Source organism: Littorina saxatilis, linkage group LG2 (genome assembly GCF_037325665.1).
Source record: "Littorina saxatilis isolate snail1 linkage group LG2, US_GU_Lsax_2.0, whole genome shotgun sequence".
In the NCBI taxonomy this organism is placed as follows: domain Eukaryota; kingdom Metazoa; phylum Mollusca; class Gastropoda; order Littorinimorpha; family Littorinidae; genus Littorina; species Littorina saxatilis.
Window position 1 is genome coordinate 2975710 of NC_090246.1, and position 27959 is coordinate 3003668.

The 27959-nt window shown below is 41.7% G+C and overlaps 1 protein-coding gene and 1 long non-coding RNA gene across 4 annotated transcripts in view; both read right to left on the minus strand.

The window, feature by feature from the left end:
• Positions 1-27959, minus strand: part of LOC138957999 (trichohyalin-like) — a 116123-nt gene that overhangs the window by 34731 nt on the left and 53433 nt on the right. For all 3 annotated transcript variants that reach the window (XM_070329023.1, XM_070329024.1, XM_070329021.1), the window contains 10 exons: positions 25607-25676; positions 24137-24186; positions 17527-17613; positions 17063-17162; positions 16592-16710; positions 16310-16453; positions 15005-15159; positions 5590-5719; positions 3509-3601; positions 2561-2620 (listed from right to left, as the gene is read on the minus strand). In XM_070329023.1, coding sequence (XP_070185124.1) covers positions 2561-2620; positions 3509-3601; positions 5590-5719; positions 15005-15159; positions 16310-16453; positions 16592-16710; positions 17063-17162; positions 17527-17613; positions 24137-24186; positions 25607-25676 — 1008 coding nt within the window. The remainder of the gene's footprint in view (positions 1-2560; positions 2621-3508; positions 3602-5589; positions 5720-15004; positions 15160-16309; positions 16454-16591; positions 16711-17062; positions 17163-17526; positions 17614-24136; positions 24187-25606; positions 25677-27959) is intronic.
• On the minus strand, positions 21077-23785 carry LOC138958010 (uncharacterized). Its single transcript, XR_011453265.1, has 3 exons — positions 23189-23785; positions 22482-22657; positions 21077-21724 (listed from the first exon to the last, which is right to left on the minus strand). It is a non-coding gene; the product is annotated as an uncharacterized lncRNA (long non-coding RNA).

The following is a 27959-nucleotide window of genomic DNA, read 5'->3' on the forward strand; positions in this document are numbered from 1 at the left end:
GCCTCCATCCGTCGCTACCTCACCCACGACGCCTGTGTCAAGCTGGTTGTCTCCCTCATCTTCAGTCGTCTGGACTACTGCAACTCCCTTCTGGCTGGCCTCCCCGCCTCATCCATTCATGGCCTACAACGAGTCCAGAACGCCGCTGCCAGGCTGACGTTGAGGAAGACGAAGCGAGACCACATCACCCCCTACTTCGCTCCTTGCACTGGCTCCCTGTCAACACCCGAATCTCCTACAAACTGTCCACTCTGGTCTACAAGTGTCTCAACGACTCTGCTCCCGAGTACCTTCAATCCTCCCTGGACCTGTACACCCAGCCCTCCGACCGTCCCCTTCGTTCTGCTGCTGACCCTCTCCGCCTCCACATCCCTCGCTCGAAACTCGCATCTGCTGGTCAGCGTGCATTTCCCTCCGCGGGCCCCTCCGTCTGGAACTCCCTGCAGCTTGAGCTTCGCCAGAGCCCCTCTCTTGATGCGTTCAAGAGTAGGTTGAAGACTCAGTTCTTCCCGTAGCTGGCTGCGACTTTCATGCTCGACGTGATGTGCTGTGCCCCAAAAGACATTCTTGTGCTGTGCTCTGTGAGAGGTGTTTTCTTTGTGCTTATTATTATTTTGTTTGACCTAGCTATTGATGTGTACATTGTTGTTAAACAGTTGTTTGTTTACCAGGGTTTGCTAGTGTGTGATAGGGTTCGTGTCCGTCTGAAGATGTTAGTTTCTTTGTTAGTCCTGTGTTGACAACTCTTCGACAAGCGCTTAGAACTGTACCCACGGAATACGCGCTATATAAGCTTCATATTGATTGATTGATTGATTGAACATAAATGAGAAACTACATTGGTGGCGCATAAACATGTGGACAAGCGGATGACTAAAACATATTACATTAAAATAGATATACGATTCTTACATAACCAACATAAAGGATAATGCATCGATTGAACATTTCACTTTCCTTATCTTGGCTATGCGATGTCAGAGTTCAACAAAAGCTCATATTTAGGAGGATAGCTGAGACTACAAAAGAGTGCATATTGTGTGCTTTCAATCTAAACAAAAATAAAATAATTCTAACTTTAATCGGCTGGCACAGTCTCAATCTGTGTAAAATGTCATTTTTTGTGAAAAATACAAACAACGTATTAGGTACCATCTTGTGGAAATTCGGGCTGCTTTCTCACTACGGAAAGCGAGCGGTGAGCAGTAAGGCGCTACCCAATATTTGTTTTCTCTTCTGCATGCATGTATTCTTTTCAATCAATGAGTCTTATATCGCGCATATTCCGTGGGTACAGTTCTAGGCGCTCTGCAGTGATGCCGTGTGAGATGAAATTTTATACGGCCAGTAGATTGCAGCCATTTCGGCGCATATTTACCTTTCACGGCCTATTATTCCAAGTCACACGGGTATAGGTAGACAATTATTAACTGTGCCTAAGCAATTTTGCCAGGAAAGACCCTTTTGTCAATCGTGGGATCTTTAACGTGCACACCCAATGTAGTGTACACGGGGGGAGGTTCGGACACCAAAGAGAGTCTGCACACAAAGTTGACTCTGTGAAATAAATTTCCGCCGAACCTGGGATCGAACTCACGCTGACAGCGGCCAACTGAATACAAATCCAGCGCGCTACCAACTGAGCTATATCCCCGCCCTGAGGCCTTTTGCTGTGAACTTGTGATCTTTTTCGTGTGCATGCGTGCACATGGGGAAGTTCGGAGACTAAGGAGAGTCTGCACAAAGTGGACTGTGGGAAATAAATCCCTCGCCGAACATGGGGATCAAACACACACCTATAGCAACTAACTTATATAAAGCCACCAGCACTACCAACTGAGCTATCTCCCCGCCCTAAATACACATTTTGTTAAAGTTTATGGTCCAGATAAGAGTGAAATAAAGCTTTTGTCCACAGACTGAAATGGACACAGTTCAAGTCCAGCAGAGTTCCCACAATAAAAAGAAGAAAAAAACCCAGCAAGTAAAATTCGGGGGAAGGGAGATAATTTGTCCAGAACATGTTAAACATGACATTCAAAATGTTGCAATCTGACAACATTTAAGTGGTTTCTCGTTTCCATATTTCTCGAAAATACCTCAATTCCACCAAAAAGTGGGAGCCCTGATCAAGAAACGTACAGAAACACTGTGTTATGATGGCAAGGCGGGAGCTAGGTAGCTCATTTGGTAGAGCACTGGACTTATGATCCTAAGGTCAACTGTTCGAATCCAGGTAGGGACGGACACGGGTCAAGTTTATGTGCAAACTCAGTATCCACGGTATCCATGTCCCACCCCCGTGTCACCACAGTGGCACATAAAAGACCTCGGTCATTCTGCCATAAGTGCAGGTGGCTAATTACACCTGAACAGGCACACGCCTGGGTAGCGCGACTCTTGTTGCTGCTAGCTTTCCACTGGGAGGAAGCGACACGAACTTCCCAGCATTGGGTTCATAGAGTAAATGAAATGAAATGAAAACTAAGGGAGTGAATAAAGAGGCCAGGTAGACAGGCCTCCGCACACTACAACAACCTTGTGGAGAGAGAACACTCACCTGCTTGTCGTGGAGATTTTCCAGGTGGTGTTTGTCCTGCTGATGGACTTGTTCCGTTTCCTGGAATAAGAAAAGATTTTCATGGTCATATGCATGACAAAACAAGCAAACATTTGAAGTATCAAGAGAAGGAACAAACACCCATATGCATGCACTCAAGCATGCACACACACACACGCCCACACGCAAGCACGCACACACCACACACACACGCCCACACCACACACACACACGCAAGCACGCACACACCACACACACACATGCTCACACACAAGCACGCACACACCACACACACACGCCCACACCACACACACACACGCAAGCACGCACACACCACACACACACCACACACACAAGCACGCACATACCACACACAAGCACGCACATACCACACACACACACGCCCACACCACACACACACAAGCACGCACACACCACACACACACACCACACACACACGCCCACACACAAGCACGCACACACCACACACACGCCCACACACAAGCACGCACACACCACACACACACACACACACACACGCCCACACGAAAGCACGCACACACCACACACACACACACGCATGCACGTACATACACACCCACACAAACACACACACGCACACACACCCATGCACATACATACACACCACACACACACGCACACACACCCACACAAACACACACACACCCATGTACACTCATACCAAAAAGAAAGAAAAGCTGTTTTTCTTTTGATTAAAAAGAAGACAGGTTGATATCCGTTAAAAACAGGTTGCACAAATTAGGATGTTTTAAAACAGTAACTATCACTAAATGAAATCACAAAATGTGTTACCCCAACCGGTCTTTACATCACTGATTTGAACATGTTCGTCACTTGTCAAAAACTACTTTCAAAACAAAAATGCCTGTATAGCAGCTGAGGTGATATGTGTAGGACCCAACTGACCCTCATCTGTCGCTGTCTCTGCTCCTCTGCGTCTTTCAGCGCTTTCTTCAGGTACTCCACCTGTTGTTCCAGATCAGCGATGGTATCTGTTGCCTGCAATCATGCAATCACAATGGTTTTTAGGTTTTTTGGGTATTTGTATCATACGTATCATCCTGTGAGGTTACCCTCATGGACATTCTGGCTGCTTTTTCACTCGGGAAAGCGAGCTGCCATACAGTACAGCGCTACCCATTTTTTTCCTTCTTGTTCCTGCATGTGTGTATTCATGTTTCCAAGCCCAAAGACTTTCGCTGTGAACTTGGGAGATTCATCGTGCGCACGTGTGCAAATGGGAGTGTTCAGACACCGAGGAGAGTTCGCACAAAGTTGACTCTGGGAAATAAATCCCTTGCTGAACGTGGGGGGCGAATTCACACCAAGAGCTACAACTGGTTTTAAGCCAGCGCTGCCCTCGTCTACATTACCCGATTACTGTATGTAGTGATTTATTGTCAACAATAACGTCTAACTCTACTATCAAGAACTCTACTCTTCCATGAAAGATAGGGTTATACCTTTAGTAAAAGAAACTAACCAAGCACAGAAATGTGCACTCAAAAAGCGCTTGTACCTAAAAATATGACAGAATTTGTGCAAAGTATCAGGGGATGAACAGGTCAACAAATGTACCAACAGACCAGATTCAGTCTACATCCAGGTACTTTGTTATTGTTGATGGTGGGAGCAGGAAGGGTACAACAATATGATGGATCTTTATACATTGTTGTTAACCCAAATATAACACACCCTACATTTTATTCAACCATTCCGAGAATGGTTCTGAACTATTATCTCCCCTGAGTTAGACCGGCACGGTGGGCCTAGTGGTAAGGCGTCCGCCCCGTGATCGGGAGGTCGTGTGTTCGAACCCCGGCCGGGTCATACCTAAGACTTTAGAATTGGCAATCTAGTGGCGAGTGCTCCGCCTGGCGTCTGGCATTATGGGGTTAGTGCTAGGACTGGCTGGTCCGGTGTCAGAATAATGTGACTGGGTGAGACATGAAGCCTGTGCTGCGACTTCTGTCTTGTGTGTGGCGCACGTTATATGTCAAAGCAGCACCGCCCTGATATGGCCCTTCGTGGTCGGCTGGGCGTTAAGCAAACAAACAAACAAACAAACTCCCCTGAGTTTACTAGGAGTGAAATAAAAGAAGGCAATGTAATAGTCTTGTCATAAATTAGCAATACTGTCGGTCAAGAATACAACATTTGAGAGGCGATTTAAAGAGACATAAAAGGTGGAACTGAAAATGTCTGTGATAACCAGCAAAACAGTTGAAACTGGAGAATGATCAACATTTGTTTGTAAAAAAAAAGTGCAGTTTTTGACTCCTTTCATGAAAGTCAATGAAACTTGATATTTTTTCGGTTAGCTGCCTGAGGCATGACGGAAAGCTCTAGAGGCACCTGGGCGTCACAAGTTCAGTAAATTAAAGAATGATCTTTTGTTGATACAGATTGTTAAGACCCAACACCCCCCACCCCCCCACCCCCCGCAATTAAGGACTTCCCCCTTTTGAAGACCTTGCTTTTTCAGATTTTCTGTTGATAACCTGTGGAAATGTACCTCCATTTACAGACTCGGGCATGGGAATTAAAAATTGTAAAAACGGCTGAAAATTAAGGAAAAAAGAGTTAATATTTTTTGATGACCGGGGGGGGGGGGTGGTGGGGGTGGGGGGTGGGGGGGTTTGTCACTAAAAGTAAAACACTACATATTTCGCACTAAAATACGAAAAAAGAGGAATTTCTACTGCAAAAATTTAAAAAAATCGGCGGAAATCCGACTTTTTTTCACGAAAAAACAATCACCGAACGCATTTACGCCATTTTCACTTTAAAAAAAAAAAAAAAAAAAAAAAAAAAAAAAATTTTTTGGCTGAGAAAAAAAGCGGAAATGCGATTTTTTTCGGCGGAAAATTAAAAAAAAAAAGCGGAAATCCGCCAAACGGCGGACAATTCCCATCCCTGAGACTCCCTCCTTTTTAACACCTGATTTTCTCAGAATTGTGAAGGTCTAAAAAGGGGGGGTTCCTCACCTTGGCAGCAGCAATGTTTTGCTCCTGTTTGAGGAACTCCAGGCTGGCTTCTGTCTTGTTTCTCAGCGTCCGCATCTCATGTTCGCTGGCCTCTAGCTTCTTCTGGTGGTCTCTCTCCAGTCTGTCGTTTCTGTGGCCATACAAAACACGCAAGGTAAATTGATAATAATTGTTTGTTTGGCCTTCGATCGATCATCTTCTGTTCACTAGCCTCCAGTTTCTTATGGCGTTCTCTCTACAGGTTGTCATTTCTGTGGCCATACAAAACACGCAAGGTAAATTGATAATAATTGTTTGTTTGGCCTTCGATCGATCATCTTCTGTTCACTAGCCTCCAGTTTCTTATGGCGTTCTCTCTCCAGTCTGTCGTTTCTGTGGCCATACAAAACACGCAAGGTAAATTGATAATAATTGTTTGTTTGGCCTTCGATCGATCATCTTCTGTTCACTAGCCTCCAGTTTCTTATGGCGTTCTCTCTCCAGTCTGTCGTTTCTGTGGCCATACAAAACACGCAAGGTAAATTGATAATAATTGTTTGTTTGGCCTTCGATCGATCATCTTCTGTTCACTAGCCTCCAGTTTCTTATGGCGTTCTCTCTCCAGTCTGTCGTTTCTGTGGCCATACAAAACACGCAAGGTAAATTGATAATAATTGTTTGTTTGGCCTTCGATCGATCATCTTCTGTTCACTAGCCTCCAGTTTCTTATGGCGTTCTCTCTCCAGTCTGTCGTTTCTGTGGCCATACAAAACACGCAAGGTAAATTGATAATAATTGTTTGTTTGGCCTTCGATCGATCATCTTCTGTTCACTAGCCTCCAGTTTCTTATGGCGTTCTCTCTCCAGTCTGTCGTTTCTGTGGCCATACAAAACACGCAAGGTAAATTGATAATAATTGTTTGTTTGGCCTTCGATCGATCATCTTCTGTTCACTAGCCTCCAGTTTCTTATGGCGTTCTCTCTCCAGTCTGTCGTTTCTGTGGCCATACAAAACACGCAAGGTAAATTGATAATAATTGTTTGTTTGGCCTTCGATCGATCATCTTCTGTTCACTAGCCTCCAGTTTCTTATGGCGTTCTCTCTCCAGTCTGTCGTTTCTGTGGCCATACAAAACACGCAAGGTAAATTGATAATAATTGTTTGTTTGGCCTTCGATCGATCATCTTCTGTTCACTAGCCTCCAGTTTCTTATGGCGTTCTCTCTCCAGTCTGTCGTTTCTGTGGCCATACAAAACACGCAAGGTAAATTGATAATAATTGTTTGTTTGGCCTTCGATCGATCATCTTCTGTTCACTAGCCTCCAGTTTCTTATGGCGTTCTCTCTCCAGTCTGTCGTTTCTGTGGCCATACAAAACACGCAAGGTAAATTGATAATAATTGTTTGTTTGGCCTTCGATCGATCATCTTCTGTTCACTAGCCTCCAGTTTCTTATGGCGTTCTCTCTCCAGTCTGTCGTTTCTGTGGCCATACAAAACACGCAAGGTAAATTGATAATAATTGTTTGTTTGGCCTTCGATCGATCATCTTCTGTTCACTAGCCTCCAGTTTCTTATGGCGTTCTCTCTCCAGTCTGTCGTTTCTGTGGCCATACAAAACACGCAAGGTAAATTGATAATAATTGTTTGTTTGGCCTTCGATCGATCATCTTCTGTTCACTAGCCTCCAGTTTCTTATGGCGTTCTCTCTCCAGTCTGTCGTTTCTGTGGCCATACAAAACACGCAAGGTAAATTGATAATAATTGTTTGTTTGGCCTTCGATCGATCATCTTCTGTTCACTAGCCTCCAGTTTCTTATGGCGTTCTCTCTCCAGTCTGTCGTTTCTGTGGCCATACAAAACACGCAAGGTAAATTGATAATAATTGTTTGTTTGGCCTTCGATCGATCATCTTCTGTTCACTAGCCTCCAGTTTCTTATGGCGTTCTCTCTCCAGTCTGTCGTTTCTGTGGCCATACAAAACACGCAAGGTAAATTGATAATAATTGTTTGTTTGGCCTTCGATCGATCATCTTCTGTTCACTAGCCTCCAGTTTCTTATGGCGTTCTCTCTCCAGTCTGTCGTTTCTGTGGCCATACAAAACACGCAAGGTAAATTGATAATAATTGTTTGTTTGGCCTTCGATCGATCATCTTCTGTTCACTAGCCTCCAGTTTCTTATGGCGTTCTCTCTCCAGTCTGTCGTTTCTGTGGCCATACAAAACACGCAAGGTAAATTGATAATAATTGTTTGTTTGGCCTTCGATCGATCATCTTCTGTTCACTAGCCTCCAGTTTCTTATGGCGTTCTCTCTCCAGTCTGTCGTTTCTGTGGCCATACAAAACACGCAAGGTAAATTGATAATAATTGTTTGTTTGGCCTTCGATCGATCATCTTCTGTTCACTAGCCTCCAGTTTCTTATGGCGTTCTCTCTCCAGTCTGTCATTTCTGTGGCGACACAAAACAACAACACAAGGTAAATTGATAATAATCCCAGCGAAGCTGGAGGTATCCCGTGAACGCTATACTGTAATCGACTTGAGAAATGTGCATACCGAATAATACATGATAAAGAAGGATTCTTTGTGCCCGGCTACGTGCTACAGGTGGAGATGGAAGTTCACCAAAAATTGGGACCATACTAACAAAAATACGGTGGGTGCAATAGTCGCCCCCATTTTTTCAGCAAACGCCACCCAAGGCCGTTTTGGACGGGTAGAAATTCCGTAGTTTCCAAGTCTATGGATAAAGCTCGCGTAAGAAGAATACGTCACGGTCGAAAGTCTTTGACGTCAATTAATGCATCATGACGTCATGCCTCACTGAAGTCTTTCTCTCTCGCGCAGTGTGTGTGTTTGTGTTCATTTTGTGCACATGTGTTAGTGTTACTGTTTGTGTGTGTGTGTGTGTGCGCACGCGTGCTTGAGTCTGTACTCGTATGTGTGTGGTGTGTGTGTGTATTTGTGTGTGTGTGTGTGTGTGTGTGTGTGTGCGCACGCGTGCATGAGTCTGTACTCGTGTGTGTGTAAATGTGTGTGTGGGTATAAGTGTATGTGTGTGCGTGTATGTGTGTTTGTTTGTAAAGGTATGTATGTCCGTCTGTCCATATGTGCGTATGGGTGTGTGTTTTGTGTGTATGAAGTTTTTTGTGAGAGTGAGTGAGTGCGTGTTAGTGTGTGTGTGTGGGTGTGGGTGTGTGTGTGTGTGTTTGAGAGAGAGAGAGAGTGTGTGTGTGTGTGAATGTGTGTGTGCATGAGTTTGTGTGTATGTGTTTGTATGAGTGTGTATATGTGTTTGTTTGTAAAGGTGTGTGTGTCCGACTGTCTATGTGCGTATTTGTTTGTGCGTATGTACAGTGTGTGTGTGTGTGTGTTTGTATAAGAGAGAGAGAAAGATAGAGAGAGTGGGTGGGTGTTTGTATGTGTGTGTGTTCGTAAGTGTGTGTGTGTGTGTGTGTGTTCGTGTGTGTTTGAGAGAGAGAAAGAGAGAGAGAGTAAGAGAGAGGTTTGTCTTTCGCTGGGGTATGCAGTGCCTTGGCGTTGCACATCTACTTAATTGTTTGTTTGGCCTTCGATCGATCATCTTCTGTTCACTAGCCTCCAGTTTCTTATGGCGTTCTCTCTCCAGTCTGTCGTTTCTGTGGCCATACAAAACACGCAAGGTAAATTGATAATAATTGTTTGTTTGGCCTTCGATCGATCATCTTCTGTTCACTAGCCTCCAGTTTCTTATGGCGTTCTCTCTCCAGTCTGTCGTTTCTGTGGCCATACAAAACACGCAAGGTAAATTGATAATAATTGTTTGTTTGGCCTTCGATCGATCATCTTCTGTTCACTAGCCTCCAGTTTCTTATGGCGTTCTCTCTCCAGTCTGTCGTTTCTGTGGCCATACAAAACACGCAAGGTAAATTGATAATAATTGTTTGTTTGGCCTTCGATCGATCATCTTCTGTTCACTAGCCTCCAGTTTCTTATGGCGTTCTCTCTCCAGTCTGTCGTTTCTGTGGCCATACAAAACACGCAAGGTAAATTGATAATAATTGTTTGTTTGGCCTTCGATCGATCATCTTCTGTTCACTAGCCTCCAGTTTCTTATGGCGTTCTCTCTCCAGTCTGTCGTTTCTGTGGCCATACAAAACACGCAAGGTAAATTGATAATAATTGTTTGTTTGGCCTTCGATCGATCATCTTCTGTTCACTAGCCTCCAGTTTCTTATGGCGTTCTCTCTCCAGTCTGTCGTTTCTGTGGCCATACAAAACACGCAAGGTAAATTGATAATAATTGTTTGTTTGGCCTTCGATCGATCATCTTCTGTTCACTAGCCTCCAGTTTCTTATGGCGTTCTCTCTCCAGTCTGTCGTTTCTGTGGCCATACAAAACACGCAAGGTAAATTGATAATAATTGTTTGTTTGGCCTTCGATCGATCATCTTCTGTTCACTAGCCTCCAGTTTCTTATGGCGTTCTCTCTCCAGTCTGTCGTTTCTGTGGCCATACAAAACACGCAAGGTAAATTGATAATAATTGTTTGTTTGGCCTTCGATCGATCATCTTCTGTTCACTAGCCTCCAGTTTCTTATGGCGTTCTCTCTCCAGTCTGTCGTTTCTGTGGCCATACAAAACACGCAAGGTAAATTGATAATAATTGTTTGTTTGGCCTTCGATCGATCATCTTCTGTTCACTAGCCTCCAGTTTCTTATGGCGTTCTCTCTCCAGTCTGTCGTTTCTGTGGCCATACAAAACACGCAAGGTAAATTGATAATAATTGTTTGTTTGGCCTTCGATCGATCATCTTCTGTTCACTAGCCTCCAGTTTCTTATGGCGTTCTCTCTACAGGTTGTCATTTCTGTGGCGACACAAAACAACAACACAAGGTTAATTGATAATAATTGTTGTCTTGTGTTGTAAGGCCTCCAGGTTCTTATTGCGCTATCTCTCCAGTCTGTCATTTCTGTGGCGACACAAAACAACAACACAAGGTTAATTGATAATAATTGTTGTCTTGTGTTGTAAGGCCTCCAGGTTCTTATTGTGCTATCTCTCCAGTCTGTCATTTCTGTGGCGACACAAAACAACAACACAAGGTTAATTGATAATAATTGTTGTCTTGTGTTGTAAGGCCTCCAGGTTCTTATTGTGCTATCTCTCCAGTCTGTCATTTCTGTGGCGACACAAAACAACAACACAAGGTTAATTGATAATAATTGTTGTCTTGTGTTGTAAGGCCTCCAGGTTCTTATTGTGCTATCTCTCCAGTCTGTCATTTCTGTGGCGACACAAAACAACAACACAAGGTTAATTGATAATAATTGTTGTCTTGTGTTGTAAGGCCTCCAGGTTCTTATTGTGCTATCTCTCCAGTCTGTCATTTCTGTGGCGACACAAAACAACAACACAAGGTTAATTGATAATAATTGTTGTCTTGTGTTGTAAGGCCTCCAGGTTCTTATTGTGCTATCTCTCCAGTCTGTCATTTCTGTGGCGACACAAAACAACAACACAAGGTTAATTGATAATAATTGTTGTCTTGTGTTGTAAGGCCTCCAGGTTCTTATTGTGCTATCTCTCCAGTCTGTCATTTCTGTGGCGACACAAAACAACAACACAAGGTTAATTGATAATAATTGTTGTCTTGTGTTGTAAGGCCTCCAGGTTCTTATTGTGCTATCTCTCCAGTCTGTCATTTCTGTGGCGACACAAAACAACAACACAAGGTTAATTGATAATAATTGTTGTCTTGTGTTGTAAGGCCTCCAGGTTCTTATTGTGCTATCTCTCCAGTCTGTCATTTCTGTGGCGACACAAAACAACAACACAAGGTTAATTGATAATAATTGTTGTCTTGTGTTGTAAGGCCTCCAGGTTCTTATTGTGCTATCTCTCCAGTCTGTCATTTCTGTGGCGACACAAAACAACAACACAAGGTTAATTGATAATAATTGTTGTCTTGTGTTGTAAGGCCTCCAGGTTCTTATTGTGCTATCTCTCCAGTCTGTCATTTCTGTGGCGACACAAAACAACAACACAAGGTTAATTGATAATAATTGTTGTCTTGTGTTGTAAGGCCTCCAGGTTCTTATTGTGCTATCTCTCCAGTCTGTCATTTCTGTGGCGACACAAAACAACAACACAAGGTTAATTGATAATAATTGTTGTCTTGTGTTGTAAGGCCTCCAGGTTCTTATTGCGCTATCTCTCCAGTCTGTCATTTCTGTGGCGACACAAAACAACAACACAAGGTTAATTGATAATAATTGTTGTCTTGTGTTGTAAGGCCTCCAGGTTCTTATTGTGCTATCTCTCCAGTCTGTCATTTCTGTGGCGACACAAAACAACAACACAAGGTTAATTGATAATAATTGTTGTCTTGTGTTGTAAGGCCTCCAGGTTCTTATTGCGCTATCTCTCCAGTCTGTCATTTCTGTGGCGACACAAAACAACAACACAAGGTTAATTGATAATAATTGTTGTCTTGTGTTGTAAGGCCTCCAGGTTCTTATTGTGCTATCTCTCCAGTCTGTCATTTCTGTGGCGACACAAAACAACAACACAAGGTTAATTGATAATAATTGTTGTCTTGTGTTGTAAGGCCTCCAGGTTCTTATTGTGCTATCTCTCCAGTCTGTCATTTCTGTGGCGACACAAAACAACAACACAAGGTTAATTGATAATAATTGTTGTCTTGTGTTGTAAGGCCTCCAGGTTCTTATTGTGCTATCTCTCCAGTCTGTCATTTCTGTGGCGACACAAAACAACAACACAAGGTTAATTGATAATAATTGTTGTCTTGTGTTGTAAGGCCTCCAGGTTCTTATTGTGCTATCTCTCCAGTCTGTCATTTCTGTGGCGACACAAAACAACAACACAAGGTTAATTGATAATAATTGTTGTCTTGTGTTGTAAGGCCTCCAGGTTCTTATTGCGCTATCTCTCCAGTCTGTCATTTCTGTGGCGACACAAAACAACAACACAAGGTTAATTGATAATAATTGTTGTCTTGTGTTGTAAGGCCTCCAGGTTCTTATTGTGCTATCTCTCCAGTCTGTCATTTCTGTGGCGACACAAAACAACAACACAAGGTTAATTGATAATAATTGTTGTCTTGTGTTGTAAGGCCTCCAGGTTCTTATTGTGCTATCTCTCCAGTCTGTCATTTCTGTGGCGACACAAAACAACAACACAAGGTTAATTGATAATAATTGTTGTCTTGTGTTGTAAGGCCTCCAGGTTCTTATTGTGCTATCTCTCCAGTCTGTCATTTCTGTGGCGACACAAAACAACAACACAAGGTTAATTGATAATAATTGTTGTCTTGTGTTGTAAGGCCTCCAGGTTCTTATTGTGCTATCTCTCCAGTCTGTCATTTCTGTGGCGACACAAAACAACAACACAAGGTTAATTGATAATAATTGTTGTCTTGTGTTGTAAGGCCTCCAGGTTCTTATTGTGCTATCTCTCCAGTCTGTCATTTCTGTGGCGACACAAAACAACAACACAAGGTTAATTGATAATAATTGTTGTCTTGTGTTGTAAGGCCTCCAGGTTCTTATTGTGCTATCTCTCCAGTCTGTCATTTCTGTGGCGACACAAAACAACAACACAAGGTTAATTGATAATAATTGTTGTCTTGTGTTGTAAGGCCTCCAGGTTCTTATTGTGCTATCTCTCCAGTCTGTCATTTCTGTGGCGACACAAAACAACAACACAAGGTTAATTGATAATAATTGTTGTCTTGTGTTGTAAGGCCTCCAGGTTCTTATTGTGCTATCTCTCCAGTCTGTCATTTCTGTGGCGACACAAAACAACAACACAAGGTTAATTGATAATAATTGTTGTCTTGTGTTGTAAGGCCTCCAGGTTCTTATTGTGCTATCTCTCCAGTCTGTCATTTCTGTGGCGACACAAAACAACAACACAAGGTTAATTGATAATAATTGTTGTCTTGTGTTGTAAGGCCTCCAGGTTCTTATTGCGCTATCTCTCCAGTCTGTCATTTCTGTGGCGACACAAAACAACAACACAAGGTTAATTGATAATAATTGTTGTCTTGTGTTGTAAGGCCTCCAGGTTCTTATTGTGCTATCTCTCCAGTCTGTCATTTCTGTGGCGACACAAAACAACAACACAAGGTTAATTGATAATAATTGTTGTCTTGTGTTGTAAGGCCTCCAGGTTCTTATTGTGCTATCTCTCCAGTCTGTCATTTCTGTGGCGACACAAAACAACAACACAAGGTTAATTGATAATAATTGTTGTCTTGTGTTGTAAGGCCTCCAGGTTCTTATTGTGCTATCTCTCCAGTCTGTCATTTCTGTGGCGACACAAAACAACAACACAAGGTTAATTGATAATAATTGTTGTCTTGTGTTGTAAGGCCTCCAGGTTCTTATTGTGCTATCTCTCCAGTCTGTCATTTCTGTGGCGACACAAAACAACAACACAAGGTTAATTGATAATAATTGTTGTCTTGTGTTGTAAGGCCTCCAGGTTCTTATTGTGCTATCTCTCCAGTCTGTCATTTCTGTGGCGACACAAAACAACAACACAAGGTTAATTGATAATAATTGTTGTCTTGTGTTGTAAGCCCTCCAGGTTCTTATTGTGCTATCTCTCCAGTCTGTCATTTCTGTGGCGACACAAAACAACAACACAAGGTTAATTGATAATAATTGTTGTCTTGTGTTGTAAGGCCTCCAGGTTCTTATTGTGCTATCTCTCCAGTCTGTCATTTCTGTGGCGACACAAAACAACACCTTCTGATTCCTCCATGTTCTAAGCATAATCCCACAAAAAACGTTTGATTTTACGATTGACAGCTGGATTCGTCTAATAATATACATTCCTGAGAATGAATGTTTTAATTGTTTTGTCAAAAATGGAACATTCCATTAACTAACCATTCTTCTTTTGTATTGAGAATTTTGAAACGCTAGCAGGCTATCTGGTTGTGGATTTCATTTTCATAGCTGCTCCACTCATTACATCAACATACTTCACCAAACATCAGACATTTTTATAGCTGCTCCACTCATTACATCAACATACTTCACCAAACATCAGACATTTTTATAGCTGCTCCACTCATTAGCATCAACATACTTCACCAAACATCAGACATTTTTATAGCTGCTCCACTCATTAGCATCAACATACTTCACCAAACATCAGACAGACAAGGACAAATTTCAGTAACACTTATAATCACCAAGCAGAGGAGTCATTCATTAGCAGTTGCACATTGCAGGGGGATAAGAATCAGGAGTATAGGCCAGGAAGAGATCAATTTTACCTGTGTCGTTGGTCCTGGAGGTCGGACATGAGCTTGTCCAATGTACACTCTAGCTCGGCTTTCTTCTACCACTTGGCTCTCAAACATTATGTTATCCTACAGGTAGGCTAAGAATTGTGTTGAACAGGAAGAGATCATGTTTACCTGTGTCGCTGGTCCTCGAGGTCTGACATGAGTCTGTCCACAGTGCTCTGTAGCTCTGCCTTCTCCTTCTCCAGCATGCTGCGCTGTGACAGCGTGCGGTCAACCTCGCCCGTCAGCTGCTGGACGCGCGACTCTAGCTCCTTGATGATGTTGGTCTGTCGAATATAAAATCGCTTGTGACTTCAGTCCTAGCAAGCAGCAACACATTTCGTCAAGCTAAATGTTGTTTTCGTCAAGCTAAATGTTGTTAAAAGCTGTCTATTTATGGTTTGTCTGTGCACTTAAAAGACCGTTGGGTCGATATCTTTGTGAACGTTTTGTTTTCTTTAGTCAAATTAATCATTCCAACAACTTACCTTCCTTGGTTTTTTTTATTCTGTAGAGTATACATGTATGCTTGTTAGTTGTAGATTTAGTACGATGTTTGAGGTTGTAATGTGTGCGGGTGTTATAATGCAATATGTAGCCGTATGAGGGTTCCAGTGTGTGAGTTGTACATGGCCGGGTGCTAGAGTGCTGCATGAATGAGTAAGTGCATGTGGAGCTGTATGGCTGGGTGAATTGTGGGTTGCGTACGTCCGAGGGGCACATGTAGCCTGTGTGTCTGAAGTAGTGGGTATGTTGCGTAAGGGTGTGCTGATATTGAACTTCAGTTGTGTTTTGTAAATGTCTATGTATCAGTGTATTATGTCTTGCCACCCACATGCCAAATTTCCTTGTATTGATGAGGACAATAAAACTTCTTGTATCTTGTATCTTGTATCTTGTATGTAAGTTATGAATACCCGTTAGTATATCTAAGAGACATTTTGAAGTAAAACTTCTGGACATTTATCGGAAGCAGGGTTCGTCCATGTTTTTGGTCCTAAACTTCAGGATTTTTTAGGGGCTCAATTTAAGTCATATTGTGAAGAGAAAATCAAGCACACTCTTACCTCTAAAGCTGGCAATGTAACACTTGCTGGTTATTATTTCCAGATCATGAACCAAAGTGGGAAGCTTCAAAGCAGACAACGGCCTTGAAAGGGACACTCAAAAGGGACTGTGGGTTATTGTTTAACTTTTTGCATGGGTTTTTTAAAAGTAATGAAACCTTGCAATTGTGCACTGAGGGTGGTTGCTCTGTAATTGCAGGTCAGCAACATTTTTCAGGGTTATAAAGTATTTTTAAGGACCTAGGCAATTCTTCAAGAACTTTCACTGACTTGAAATTGACCTCTCCAAATACAAGTCCTTTCAAGGATTTCAAGCACCTGTACGAGCCCTGCGGAGAGAGAGAAAAAAAAAAGAGAAAATCCGACGTACGGTGGAAGCGGCTTGCTGGTTGTACTCAGCCTCCATGCGCTGCAGGCGGGCGTTGGTGTCATCCAGGATCTCCTGGATGTTGCGCGTGTGCAGCTTCTGCAGCTCAAACTTTTGTTGCTCAAACTCCGCCTCCATGTCGTGCATCTATGGCAAAATAAAAGTAAATCAGATACATGAAGCATTGCAAATTGTGTATACCTTCCAGTAAAATATAAAAACAAGATAAAAAAAAGTAACTGACATGTGAAGCTTTGTTAATAGTGTATGCAAGTGTATCATTACCCGTCTGTCATATTCGTTGCGCTGTGTGTCGCCGCTGTCCTCCACCATTTTCCTCAGCTCCGCGATCTGCTTGTCCTTCGTTTCTCGCACCACCCCCGCCTCCTTTACCAGGGTTTGAACTGCAACCACACACAGCATGTACAGTGGAACCCCCCTAATTAGTGTAACCATAATATTATTATAGCATGTGTATATTAGAAGCTGCATCTATCAATTCAACTCATTTTTCGGTGGGCCAGAACAATCTCTGACATAAGACTGCAGCCGACTAAAATCAAAGTTTGCTGTTGTACAACGTTTTCATGTTACCTTTTACCTTGTGGGTCATCTGGAATCAGTTAACTCTCAAACTCAAGTATCTTGTTTATTGACAAAAAATAAACAAGTGAAAAATGAAGTGACCATCCTGTCCTTTGTTCACTGAGGTGACGGAGAGACTGTAACAGCAGTACCAAAGGGAAGCAACCTTACCTTTTCTTTCCAGTTTGGTGATTGTCTCTTCATACTCCTTGCTCTTACTACGATAGTGATTTTTCACATCCTCAATCTCTGAGTTTTTCCTGTCCAAAATCTGCACATAATCATTGTAACTGTTATTACACGTACATGTATTGACACCAAAGCAGTTAAGCCTGAAAAAAACCAAATGCGCTACGCCGTGCAGACACCTGAATTAATTGTCAGCAGCGTACCAATTTCAAACTGGACTAAACAGATACACATACAGTCATACAGAAATATTGACCACACAGCGGCTGTAGATATGCTAAACCAAAAAATAGCCAAACTAATATTACACCATTTACAGTGTATTTACCATTTGATGAACACGTACATGTTGTGGAAGAGCAGCATGGAACCTATATGTTTGTTGAAAATATAAAGATTTCACTCGAACAAGAGAGTTCCAAAACAATAAGATGATGAAAACAAACCTTCTGTACGGCAGCATCATGTTTCTGCTGGAGGCGTAGTTTCTCTTCGTGGAATTTGGCTTCAATCATCTTTGTGCGTAGAGCAATCTGTCAACGACAAAAAGAATGTGTAACACCATACCTTTTGGACACCATACCTTTTGGACACCATACCTTTTGAACACCATACCTTTTGGGCACCATACCTTTTGAACACCATACCTTTTGGACAGCATACCTTTTGGACAGCATACCTTTTGGACACCATACCTTTTGGACACCATACCTTTTGGACACCATACCTTTTGGACACCATACCTTTTGGACACCATACCTTTTGGACACCATACCTTTTGGACACCATACCTTTTGGACAGCATACCTTTTGAACACCATACCTTTTGGACACCATACCTTTTGGACACCATACCTTTTGGACACCATACCTTTTGGACACCATACCTTTTGAACACCATACCTTTTGGGCACCATACCTTTTGAACACCATACCTTTTGGACAGCATACCTTTTGGACAGCATACCTTTTGGACACCATACCTTTTGGACACCATACCTTTTGGACAGCATACCTTTTGGACACCATACCTTTTGGACACCATACCTTTTGGACACCATACCTTTTGGACACCATACCTTTTGGACACCATACCTTTTGGACACCATACCTTTTGGACACCATACCTTTTGGACAGGTAAGTACAGTGGAATCCCCTTGTGAGACCTCCACAATTGTGAGACAGGTAGGTCTTAACATTGAGCTACATTTACACAGGTTATGCATCAATAGAAGCTCTGGAAAAGTATAAGGTCTTAAAAGGGGGGTTGGGGGTCTTCAATTTAGGGGTCTTCAATTGGGGGTCTTCAATTGGGGGTCTTCAATTTGGGGGTCTTCAATTGGGGGTCTTCAATTTGGGGGTCTTCAATTGGGGGTCTTCAATTGGGGGGTCTTCAATTGGGGGTCTTCAATTGGGGGTCTTCAATTGGGGGGTCTTCAATTGGGGGTCTTCAATTGGGGGTCTTCAATTGGGGGTCTTCAATTGGGGGTCTTCAATTGGGGGTCTTCAATTGGGAGGTCTTCAATTGGGGGTCTTCAATAGACCTTTTTCACTTAAATTTTGGCGCATGCGCTGTGATGTTTATTGTCAGATCTACCGGAACTAGGGGGCAAAAGGAAAAATCGACAACGAGGCTTGGTGCAAAGTAAAGTGCGGAGACGACGAGACAAACTGTTGTGTTTACAACTGCAAGTGCAACAGTGGAATGAAGAAAGAGAAATACGGTGGACAGAATTTGTCATTGTATGGCTTTCCGATCGGTGCAAGCTGAGTGCGAAGGCGCAACAGCGAAGGACGCGATGGGTGCAAGCAATCCGACGACAGGGGTTTGTCGTACCATTGAAAAGTCTGCTCGCGTCACTTCGTGTCTGGCAATGGCACGGCTTTCAACGATGCCAACTCCTTTGACTTCGTACCCACCCTTAATCTTGGATTTGAGAGAACATCAAGAACAAGTGACTCTAGCAGAAGGACAAGGTACTGGTCGGAGACGTGACTTTGTCCGCTGAAGACCGACGACAAGCAAGCGGTTTTGCTTCCACCCCCAGTGTCAACGCTGAAAATATCATCGGATCTGGAAGAGACTCAGAGCCAAGTAAGCTTTGTTTGTTTTTATTAATTTATGATCTGCTGACTTCAAATTGTCTTCCTACATCAGTGTATAAGACATTTAAAATGAATCGGCAGCCCAAAATGGATGCATAGGAAGGGTCACGAAACAAATGCAAGATTTTAGAAAACAAACAAACAAGATCTAGACATATGTCGACAAGCCGCGTGCATGCAATCAACCAGAGATCTGTTGCTACAGTATCTCTGAATCAACCGACTCTTGAATCGAGAAGATTAAGGAGGTTACTTGATAGTGATACAGATCGTGATGCAGTTTTCAAGACATCGATAAAGCTCATGCTGAATCATTTTTTTTATTCCCAGAAATGTACCATTGAATTGATGCAACAACAAAAATAGCACTAGATTTCTACAATTTTGATTTTGCATAGAACACTCCAAAATAATTTCCGGGGAGCATCTCCCGCACCCCTAAGTTTTTTTTCAATTTCAGGAGTTATTTCCCTCATGTATTTTCATGCTTAAATGCTGTGAGTGTGATGCATGTGTAATCTGATAACAAGATCATTGATGCTAATTCTATTGCTAATGTATACATTTGATTTTGTATTTACAGAAGCAGCCATTCCTTTGCCCTCCGCATCTAGTGAGAGCTTTGCAAAGAGGGACACGACTACATGTGAGGGTATTGTTATTGGAACACAGACTACCTCAAGTTGGCAGAGCTGCAGATGACAATTACATAACAGGCCTCTGTGATTAATCGTCTGACTGAAGATGTTTCTGGCTTGAAGAAAGACAACATGAAGGTGAAGGAGAACATACGCTCTTTTTCTGTTGATTCTCTACTGAAAAATGACACTGCAGTATGGTTTTACACATATGATGATATGGTGATCTTTCTGTATGCATGTACCTACTTCGTAAAAAAGGCAGGTCTACATTACTGGGTTGATGAGCTGCCAAAGGCCACATCACTCCAAAGAGCAAGAAGCTTATTTTGTCATGTAATGGTTTATATAATTTACTCTGGTACTGTATAGAATAAAGGGCCCATTATCAATCAAATCTCTGGTCTGGTCTGAATTTGTTTCATAAATGATTGTATGTGAGCTTACGAACATAACGATTCCCACTTTAAATAAATGCGATCAAGATAATTAGGTAGACAACATATCAAGAGACGTTTATTCCTTATTTCTTGTTATAATTGAAGGATATTATTATGCAATATACTGCTTTGTTTTTTAAAATGGCTTCAAATTGTCTCCCTTGTACCGACACTTTAGTACACAATTTGTGCATTCACTTGAGTTATTTCTTAAAGAAAATTACCCCCCAAAATTATTCAAAACAGTCTTTGACATATCTACAGTTTAATTAAAAGAAAAACTGTATTTTATTTTAAGTGATAAATAAATATAGACAAATCTTGGGACTGTGCACAAACTGATCGGCTTGAACTCAAAAGTCGCAGCCAAGAATCTTCTGCAACTTTTGAGTTCAAGTCTGTCAGCTTGTGCACGGTCCCACAATCAGTTCAAAAAGAATTTTCCTTGATATAGCCTTGAAAAAAAAAGTAAGTAACAAATTTTGTACAAACAAATTTGTTCAAGGGAGACAATTGGAATCATGTTTTTTAAAATCGGTGAATTGCATTATAATTTCCTCAAAAAAATAACAAATAACTGTGAAATAAATTGAAAAAAAAGTGCTAACATTATTACCTTGATCAGATCGATGTGTATGACAAGGAATTTCTATGTTTGCTGATTTGGTTGTCCGGTAATGACTTTCATGCACAGGGCTTCTAAATTCACTCGCTCAAACGCTCATGTCTGCACCAACATTCACACACGTCCATATTCATAAGGGATGGTGACAACACGCTCTTGAACAACAAACATGGCACAAAACGAATGAACATTTCAAACATTTCGCTATTGAATGAAATCATCAGTACATGGATATCAAATCATAAAACATCTCACGTATACCTCCTTGCCATTCCGAAGTTGAAGAAGAACACAGTCCGGCATTACACACACTACACTTTCATCACTGAGAATCGCTGTTCACAACACATGTCCTCGGCTCTGATACGTTCTCCGAATAATACACACAAGTCCTGGATGATGGTATAGTCCGTACGAAGCCAAAACACTTCTTACTATCCTCTGACACAAGTTCTTATCAGCTTCCACAATCTTCTGTCTTAACTGCAGGCATTTAAAAAATTAAACCTGAACTCACACACAGAGGTGACAGCACTACGTACCCTCCCTCGCTGTAAACAAAGTACTGATTTTACCTGTCCATATTGAAACTACATACATTTTTCACTTGACAGAACAGTTAACTGTTGCTACCAACTTAATTAACTGGTATTGGAAAAAAATATCACACCTTGAAAACCCTAGTTCAGTATATCATAATATATGCAGCCTTCAAACGGCTGGTACCGGTTGTTGAAGATCTCTTAGTCGCGCTTCCTGGCATCCGGACTTCTTGGGTCAAAATTGAGGCCTTGAAGAGTCGTCCGGGAAAACTTGTCTTGTCTTGAAGCATACCTGAAAATGAAATTATTTTTTTTACTTGACACTAAAGCAAATCTTATGCTGGGTACAAATGCTAAAACAAGTTGCGCCAGTCTGTCAAACATGTATAACGATACTGAACGCAGTACATTTCACAAGGACAATGCTTAGCTGAAAACCAGCATCCACGTCGAATAAGGTAAATGGCAACCCAGCATAGCGCAGTAGCAAAACTGTCCCACAGGAAATCACGCTTCCCTGTGTTTAAAAAAAATCTGTTTAACTTTCTAAGCTTGTAGCCCTGAAAGTAAAAAAATGTTGCACTAGCCTCTGGCTAGTGATTCTGAAAACGTACCAGCCAGAGAGCAAATTTTACGAACCAAACCAACAATTTGATTCAGCATCTTCACTCGCATTTGGCGAGTAGATGAACACTTCTACTCACCAGTTGCATGCTTCTACTCACTATGGCGAGTAAAATACTTGCCACTTTCAGGGCTGGTTTGTTTTTAACCTAAACATAATGTTGTAGTTTTCCAGAAATTGCTCTACACACAAACATACACCACCGCCCTGGTCTCTTGACTAAATGTAAAATGCATAGTTTTTTGATGATGCACTTTATAAATATCACTGTTTCTCTTTCCCCAGTCTTGTAGCTGTTGTAGTTAACAAGCTCTATATTTTAACTTTGAGACTTATGTTCTGAAAAAAATAGATCACACTCTGATGTAAACCTCTAGGTAACGCAACCCTAATTTCCTTAATATTAATTATTATACACACTTACTTAACAATTTGTATGTCATCGAGAGCAGCTGGTGCAGTTTTCTTGGCAGCATGCCCCTTCCACATACATTTGTAGTGCGTACAAGTTTTGTCTGCTGGCACAGTGTCGATTCCTTCAGCCATGTAGTGTGAAGCAGCAAAAAGTGTGGCAGCCACATGGTTGCAAGACTGTCCTTTCTGGGTAAAAACAACAACACACAATCAAATTCCGTTTGTGTCATCTTGATTTTCCTTAGACTGCTAATAACAATTAACTTTATCTTTCCTAGGAATTCCTACAGAGAGCTTGTAAGCGCATGCTGTTGATATCTATATAAAATATATACCGGCTCAGAATGGAATTTGATCTTACTGCAGTGATAACCTTCATTGACAAGAGGATTCACAAACACATGTGTACGTACACATTTAAATAAAACTCCGCACTCAGGTACCTGGTATTCTATTGAACATGCCTAGCCAACATGGCATGGTCTCCTGGAGATACTGATTGAAATTACATTAACATGCTGCTCACTGATATCTTTGTCAAAAAAGACAGCTTTTGCATGCAGACATTTTCAGTAGAGAATTATGAATCTCTGTGTGTGTTTGTCACTTTGTGTGCCATGCATTATATGACTGAGTATGAAAACTGATTGTGTAAGATACCAAGTAACGCAGCCATCAAGTTAATCCCACAAAACATACAAGGCCAACAACACTTACCCAGCAATACACTCGCAGTAGGCTCCAAGTGCCTGTCCGGTCAGCGTCCCCCCACAACAGCATACACTTCGTTGCGAGTCTGCTTCATTGACGTCAGCACACTCGCTCTGAGTCTGATCACCACAGTTGCTTACTAGCTGTTGTGCCATGCAGAAAGACATTTTATGCACACAGTATGTCTATCGTTTACACCAAGGTTTTGCATTCTTTGCGCTGGATGCGTCGTATAACTTGTCGAACGTCGACGCAGTAGTATCAGTAAGAAAGTTGATCCAGAGATCTGTAGATCTGTGGTCCATCACCTCTGCTTCGCTTATGTAGGGGAAGTTCGCCAAGTCTTTCGTCCATATACCACGAATAGCCGTTTCAAACCATACCTTCGTGCATGTCCTTGACTTTTAGTTCATGATTTTGAACAAGATAATCCGTTTTCTTGCAGAATTTCTCAACGTAATCCTCTGGCAATAGTACTTCGAGCACCGACAGTGAAAGAGGTATTTCAGGCTGCCCCTTATTTCCGGTTATCAGAGAGAGGCTGCCGTGCCCTAAAATCTGATTGGTCGAAACGCTGGGGGCAAAGGTTATACGAAAAAGGTCTATTGGGGGGTCTTAAAAATGGGGTTCCACTGTATTTCCAACCATGTCCCCTGTTAGTGTTGCAAGGTTATTACTGTTGAACTAACGTTGGTCACAACAACAGACACAATCAAAAGATGATTACATATTCATCACACATTCACTGTAATTTCTCAGTCTCAGATAATAAAGTGAATTTCATTTGATTTGATTTCAAAAGTTTACAGTTCACACTACAGAAAATTGATGTCTAATTTAAAATCAGGATGATTACACATTGAGGTCACCTTTATTTCCATTAAAAAGAAACAGATGCAAAATAACATTTCTTTTTTTAAGAATAAGAAATAAAGGCAAAACAACATGACTTACCTCTTTATCACTAGGTTTTGCAAGGCTTGTTTCGTCGTGAAACATAGTGCCTGGCAAGCAAACAAAGCGTATTTTCGAATTAGCATGGCATGTTCCTTTCTGCTCTATTCATATTGCAGCATAAATTACTTAAAGCCTCAAAGTTTGAAAGAATGTGCAACTAGATCCCTAAAACACTTCTTTCCACACATTAATTGCACACACACACACACACACACACACACACACACACACACACACACACACACACACACACACACACACACACACATCTAAAAATAAATTCAGATGATCACATTTCTCTCCCCCCCCCCCCCAAAAAAAAAAAAAAAAAAAAAAACACACACACACACGCACACACACACAAAAAACACATACACAAAAACAAGAAATTGACTACCTGAAAAGCGTGCAGGAAAAAAATGGCAACAAGATGACTCATGCAAACAAGCAAGTGCAAGTGGGAGCTGCAGCCCAGTAACCTCAAGAACAAACAAGTCGCGTAAGGCGAAATTACTACATTTAGTCAAGCTGTGGAACTCACAGAATGAAACTGAACTCACTGCATTTTTACAGCAAGAGCGTATACATGTACTCGTAGCATCGTCAGTCCACCGCTCGTGGCAAAGGCAGTGAAATTGAAAAGAAGAGCGGGGTAGTAGTTGCGCTGAGAAGGATAGCACGCTTTTCTTTATCTCTATTCTTTTTAACTTTCTGAGCGTGTTTTTAATCCAAACATATCACATCTATATGTTTTTGGAATCAGGAACCCACAAGGAATAAGATGAAATTGTTTTTAAATTGATTTCGGAAATTTTATTTTAATAATAATTTTTATATTTTTAATTTTCAGAGCTTGTTTTTAATCCGAATATAACATATTTATATGTTTTTGGAATCAGAAAATGATGAAGAATAAGATGAACGTAAATTTGGATCGTTTTAAAACATTTTTATTTTACAATTTTGAGATTTTTAATGACCAAAGTCATTAATTAATTTTTAAGCCACCAAGCCGAAATGCAATATGACAGTCCGGCCTTCGTCGAAGATCGCTTGGCCAAAATTTCAATCAATTTGATTGAAAAATGAGGGTGTGACAGAGCCGCCTCAACTTTTACAAAAATACGTCATCAAAGACATTTATGGAAAAAAAGAAAAAAACGTCCGGGGATATCATACCCAGGAACTCTCATGTCAAATTTCATAAAGATCGGTCCAGTAGTTTGGTCTGAATCGCTCTACACACACACACGCACAGACAGACAGACAGACAGACAGACAGACAGACAGACAGACACACACACACATACACCACGACCCTCGTCTCGATTCCCCCTCTATGTTAAAACATTTAGTCAAAACTTGACTGAATGTAAAAACAGCCCTTTCACACCATCTTGACCAAAAATTACCAGGAATGTCAATATGCACAATCTGCATGCAAACGCACTCCTATCATTGACTGACCTTTGCCGAAAGACGTAGTGCTGGAATACCCAGTGACCCCCAGAGGGCGACTCAGTTCCACGTCAGAATGCTGAAACGGTCACAGAGAGGGAAACATTGTTATAAACAAATAGACGATTTTCTGACTGTCGGGGTTGTATGGGTAAAAAGTAAATTTTAAGGGGCTTTAATTAGTGTCCATCAGGTTAATTGCCTATATTGGACATGAATTGGTTTATACGATTCGCGTTTTACGCCCTCACGGCTTTTTGATGTTTGCGTGTTTAGGTGGTATCAGCCATCTGCACTTATGGTAGAATGACCAAGATCTTTAACGTGCCATTGTGGTGACACGGGGGTGGGAGATGGATACCGTCTCTGGGTCTGCACATAAAGTTGACCCGTGTCCGTCCCGGCCCGGATTCGAACCAGCAACCTCTCGATCACGTTTGCATGGGTTGTGGAAGAATCTTTTCCTGCAAAAGCTGAGACTGCCAAACATTGGAAGGGCCAATCACTAGCGAGGGGTGTGTCCAAAACCTGAGACTGCCAAACATTGGAGGGGCCAATCATTAGCGAGGGGTGTGTCCAAAACCTGAGACTGCCAAACATTGGAGAGGCCAATCACTAGCGAGGGGTGTGTCCAAAAGCTGAGACTGCCAAACATTGGAGGGGCCAATCATTAGCGAGGGGTGTGTCCAAAACCTGAGACTGCCAAACATTGGAGGGGCCAATCATTAGCAAGGGGTGTGTCCAAAACCTGAGACTGCCAAACATTGGAGAGGCCAATCACTAGCGAGGGGTGTGTCCAAAAGCTGAGACTGCCAAACATTGGAGGGGCCAATCATTAGCGAGGGGTGTGTCCAAAACCTGAGACTGCCAAACATTGGAGGGGCCAATCATTAGCGAGGGGTGTGTCCAAAACCTGAGACTGCCAAACATTGGAGGGGCCAATCACTAGCGAGGGGTGTGTCCAAAACCTGAGACTGCCAAACATTGGAGGGGCCAATCATTAGCGAGGGGTGTGTCCAAAACCTGAGACTGCCAAACATTGGAGAGGCCAATCACTAGCGAGGGGTGTGTCCAAAAGCTGAGACTGCCAAACATTGGAGGGGCCAATCATTAGCTAGGGGTGTGTCCAAAAGCTGAGACTACCAAACATTGGAGGGGCCAATCACTAGCGAGGGGTGTGTCCAAAACCTGAGACTGCCAAACATTGGAGGGGCCAATCACAAGCGAGGGGTGTGTCCAAAAGCTGAGACTGCCAAACATTGGAGGGGTCAATCACTAGCAAGGGGTGTGTCCAAAACCCCTGCTCAAAATTCGTCTCTCATGAGAGAATATCTTTTAATCTGCATAAAAGACAGTCCATGGGGACTTTTATGTCCCAGTCATTCACTTTAATTTTGAACGACTCGGTTCCACATCAGATTTATTTGCTGTATAAGTCGGCCATCCACAAGGATAGACATTATAAAGGAACAACAACAAAAGTCTTTTAACCTGTAAAGAATAAAGTTTTCATATCAACCCTTTTCAGGCCAAAGTCATTGATAATAGTCATCTTGTTGATTTGATAAGCTGGAACGTTTTTTGAACTAAATTCTTGTGAAAATCAGCTCATCAAAACAGTCACTACCTCAGCCATACAGAGCTCACAATGCACAATTCCTTTCTTTTTCAGATAGACACTCAAAAACAAAAGGATTTTTTTTAAATAAAATAAAAATTAATCAATTAACTGATTTTTTTTTTTTTTGTATTGGAATATATATGCACATGTTTACACTGGTGAGTGCACACAGAATTTCATCCACATACGCAACCACACAAACATGTTTGATCTCTCTCAAAGAAAGAAACACAAAGAGAAAAGAGCAAAGATGTTTAAGGCCCAAAAAAAAAATAGGTCTGTTTACGGTAACATAGGCCCAAAAAATAGGGTCGGTAGGTCGGGATTTTTTATTTTTTTTTCTTTTTTTCCAAAAAAACATATTTTTACGTTATTTTGCCAAAAAAACCAAGATTTTTTTTTTTTTTTTTTTTTCCCCAAATGCCAAAAAAAAGTCTAGGGTCGCGCAAAAAAACTAGGGTCGGTCGGGTTACCGTAAACAGCCCTTTTTTTTTTTTTGGCCTAATACAAGTTCAGAGAAGAAACACAGCAACAATGTAGACAAGTTATTTGCACAGAACAGCAACAATTGATTTTGTTCACATAGAACAGCAAGAATTGATCTGACAATATCTGACAATATTGCTGAACCAGCAAACTAGTGTATAATAAGAAAATCAAGAGCATGACAAGAAAATCAAAACAGCAACTAAAAGCATAAACACACCCCATTCTCCAGAAAAGCACAATCAAAGCAAAAAT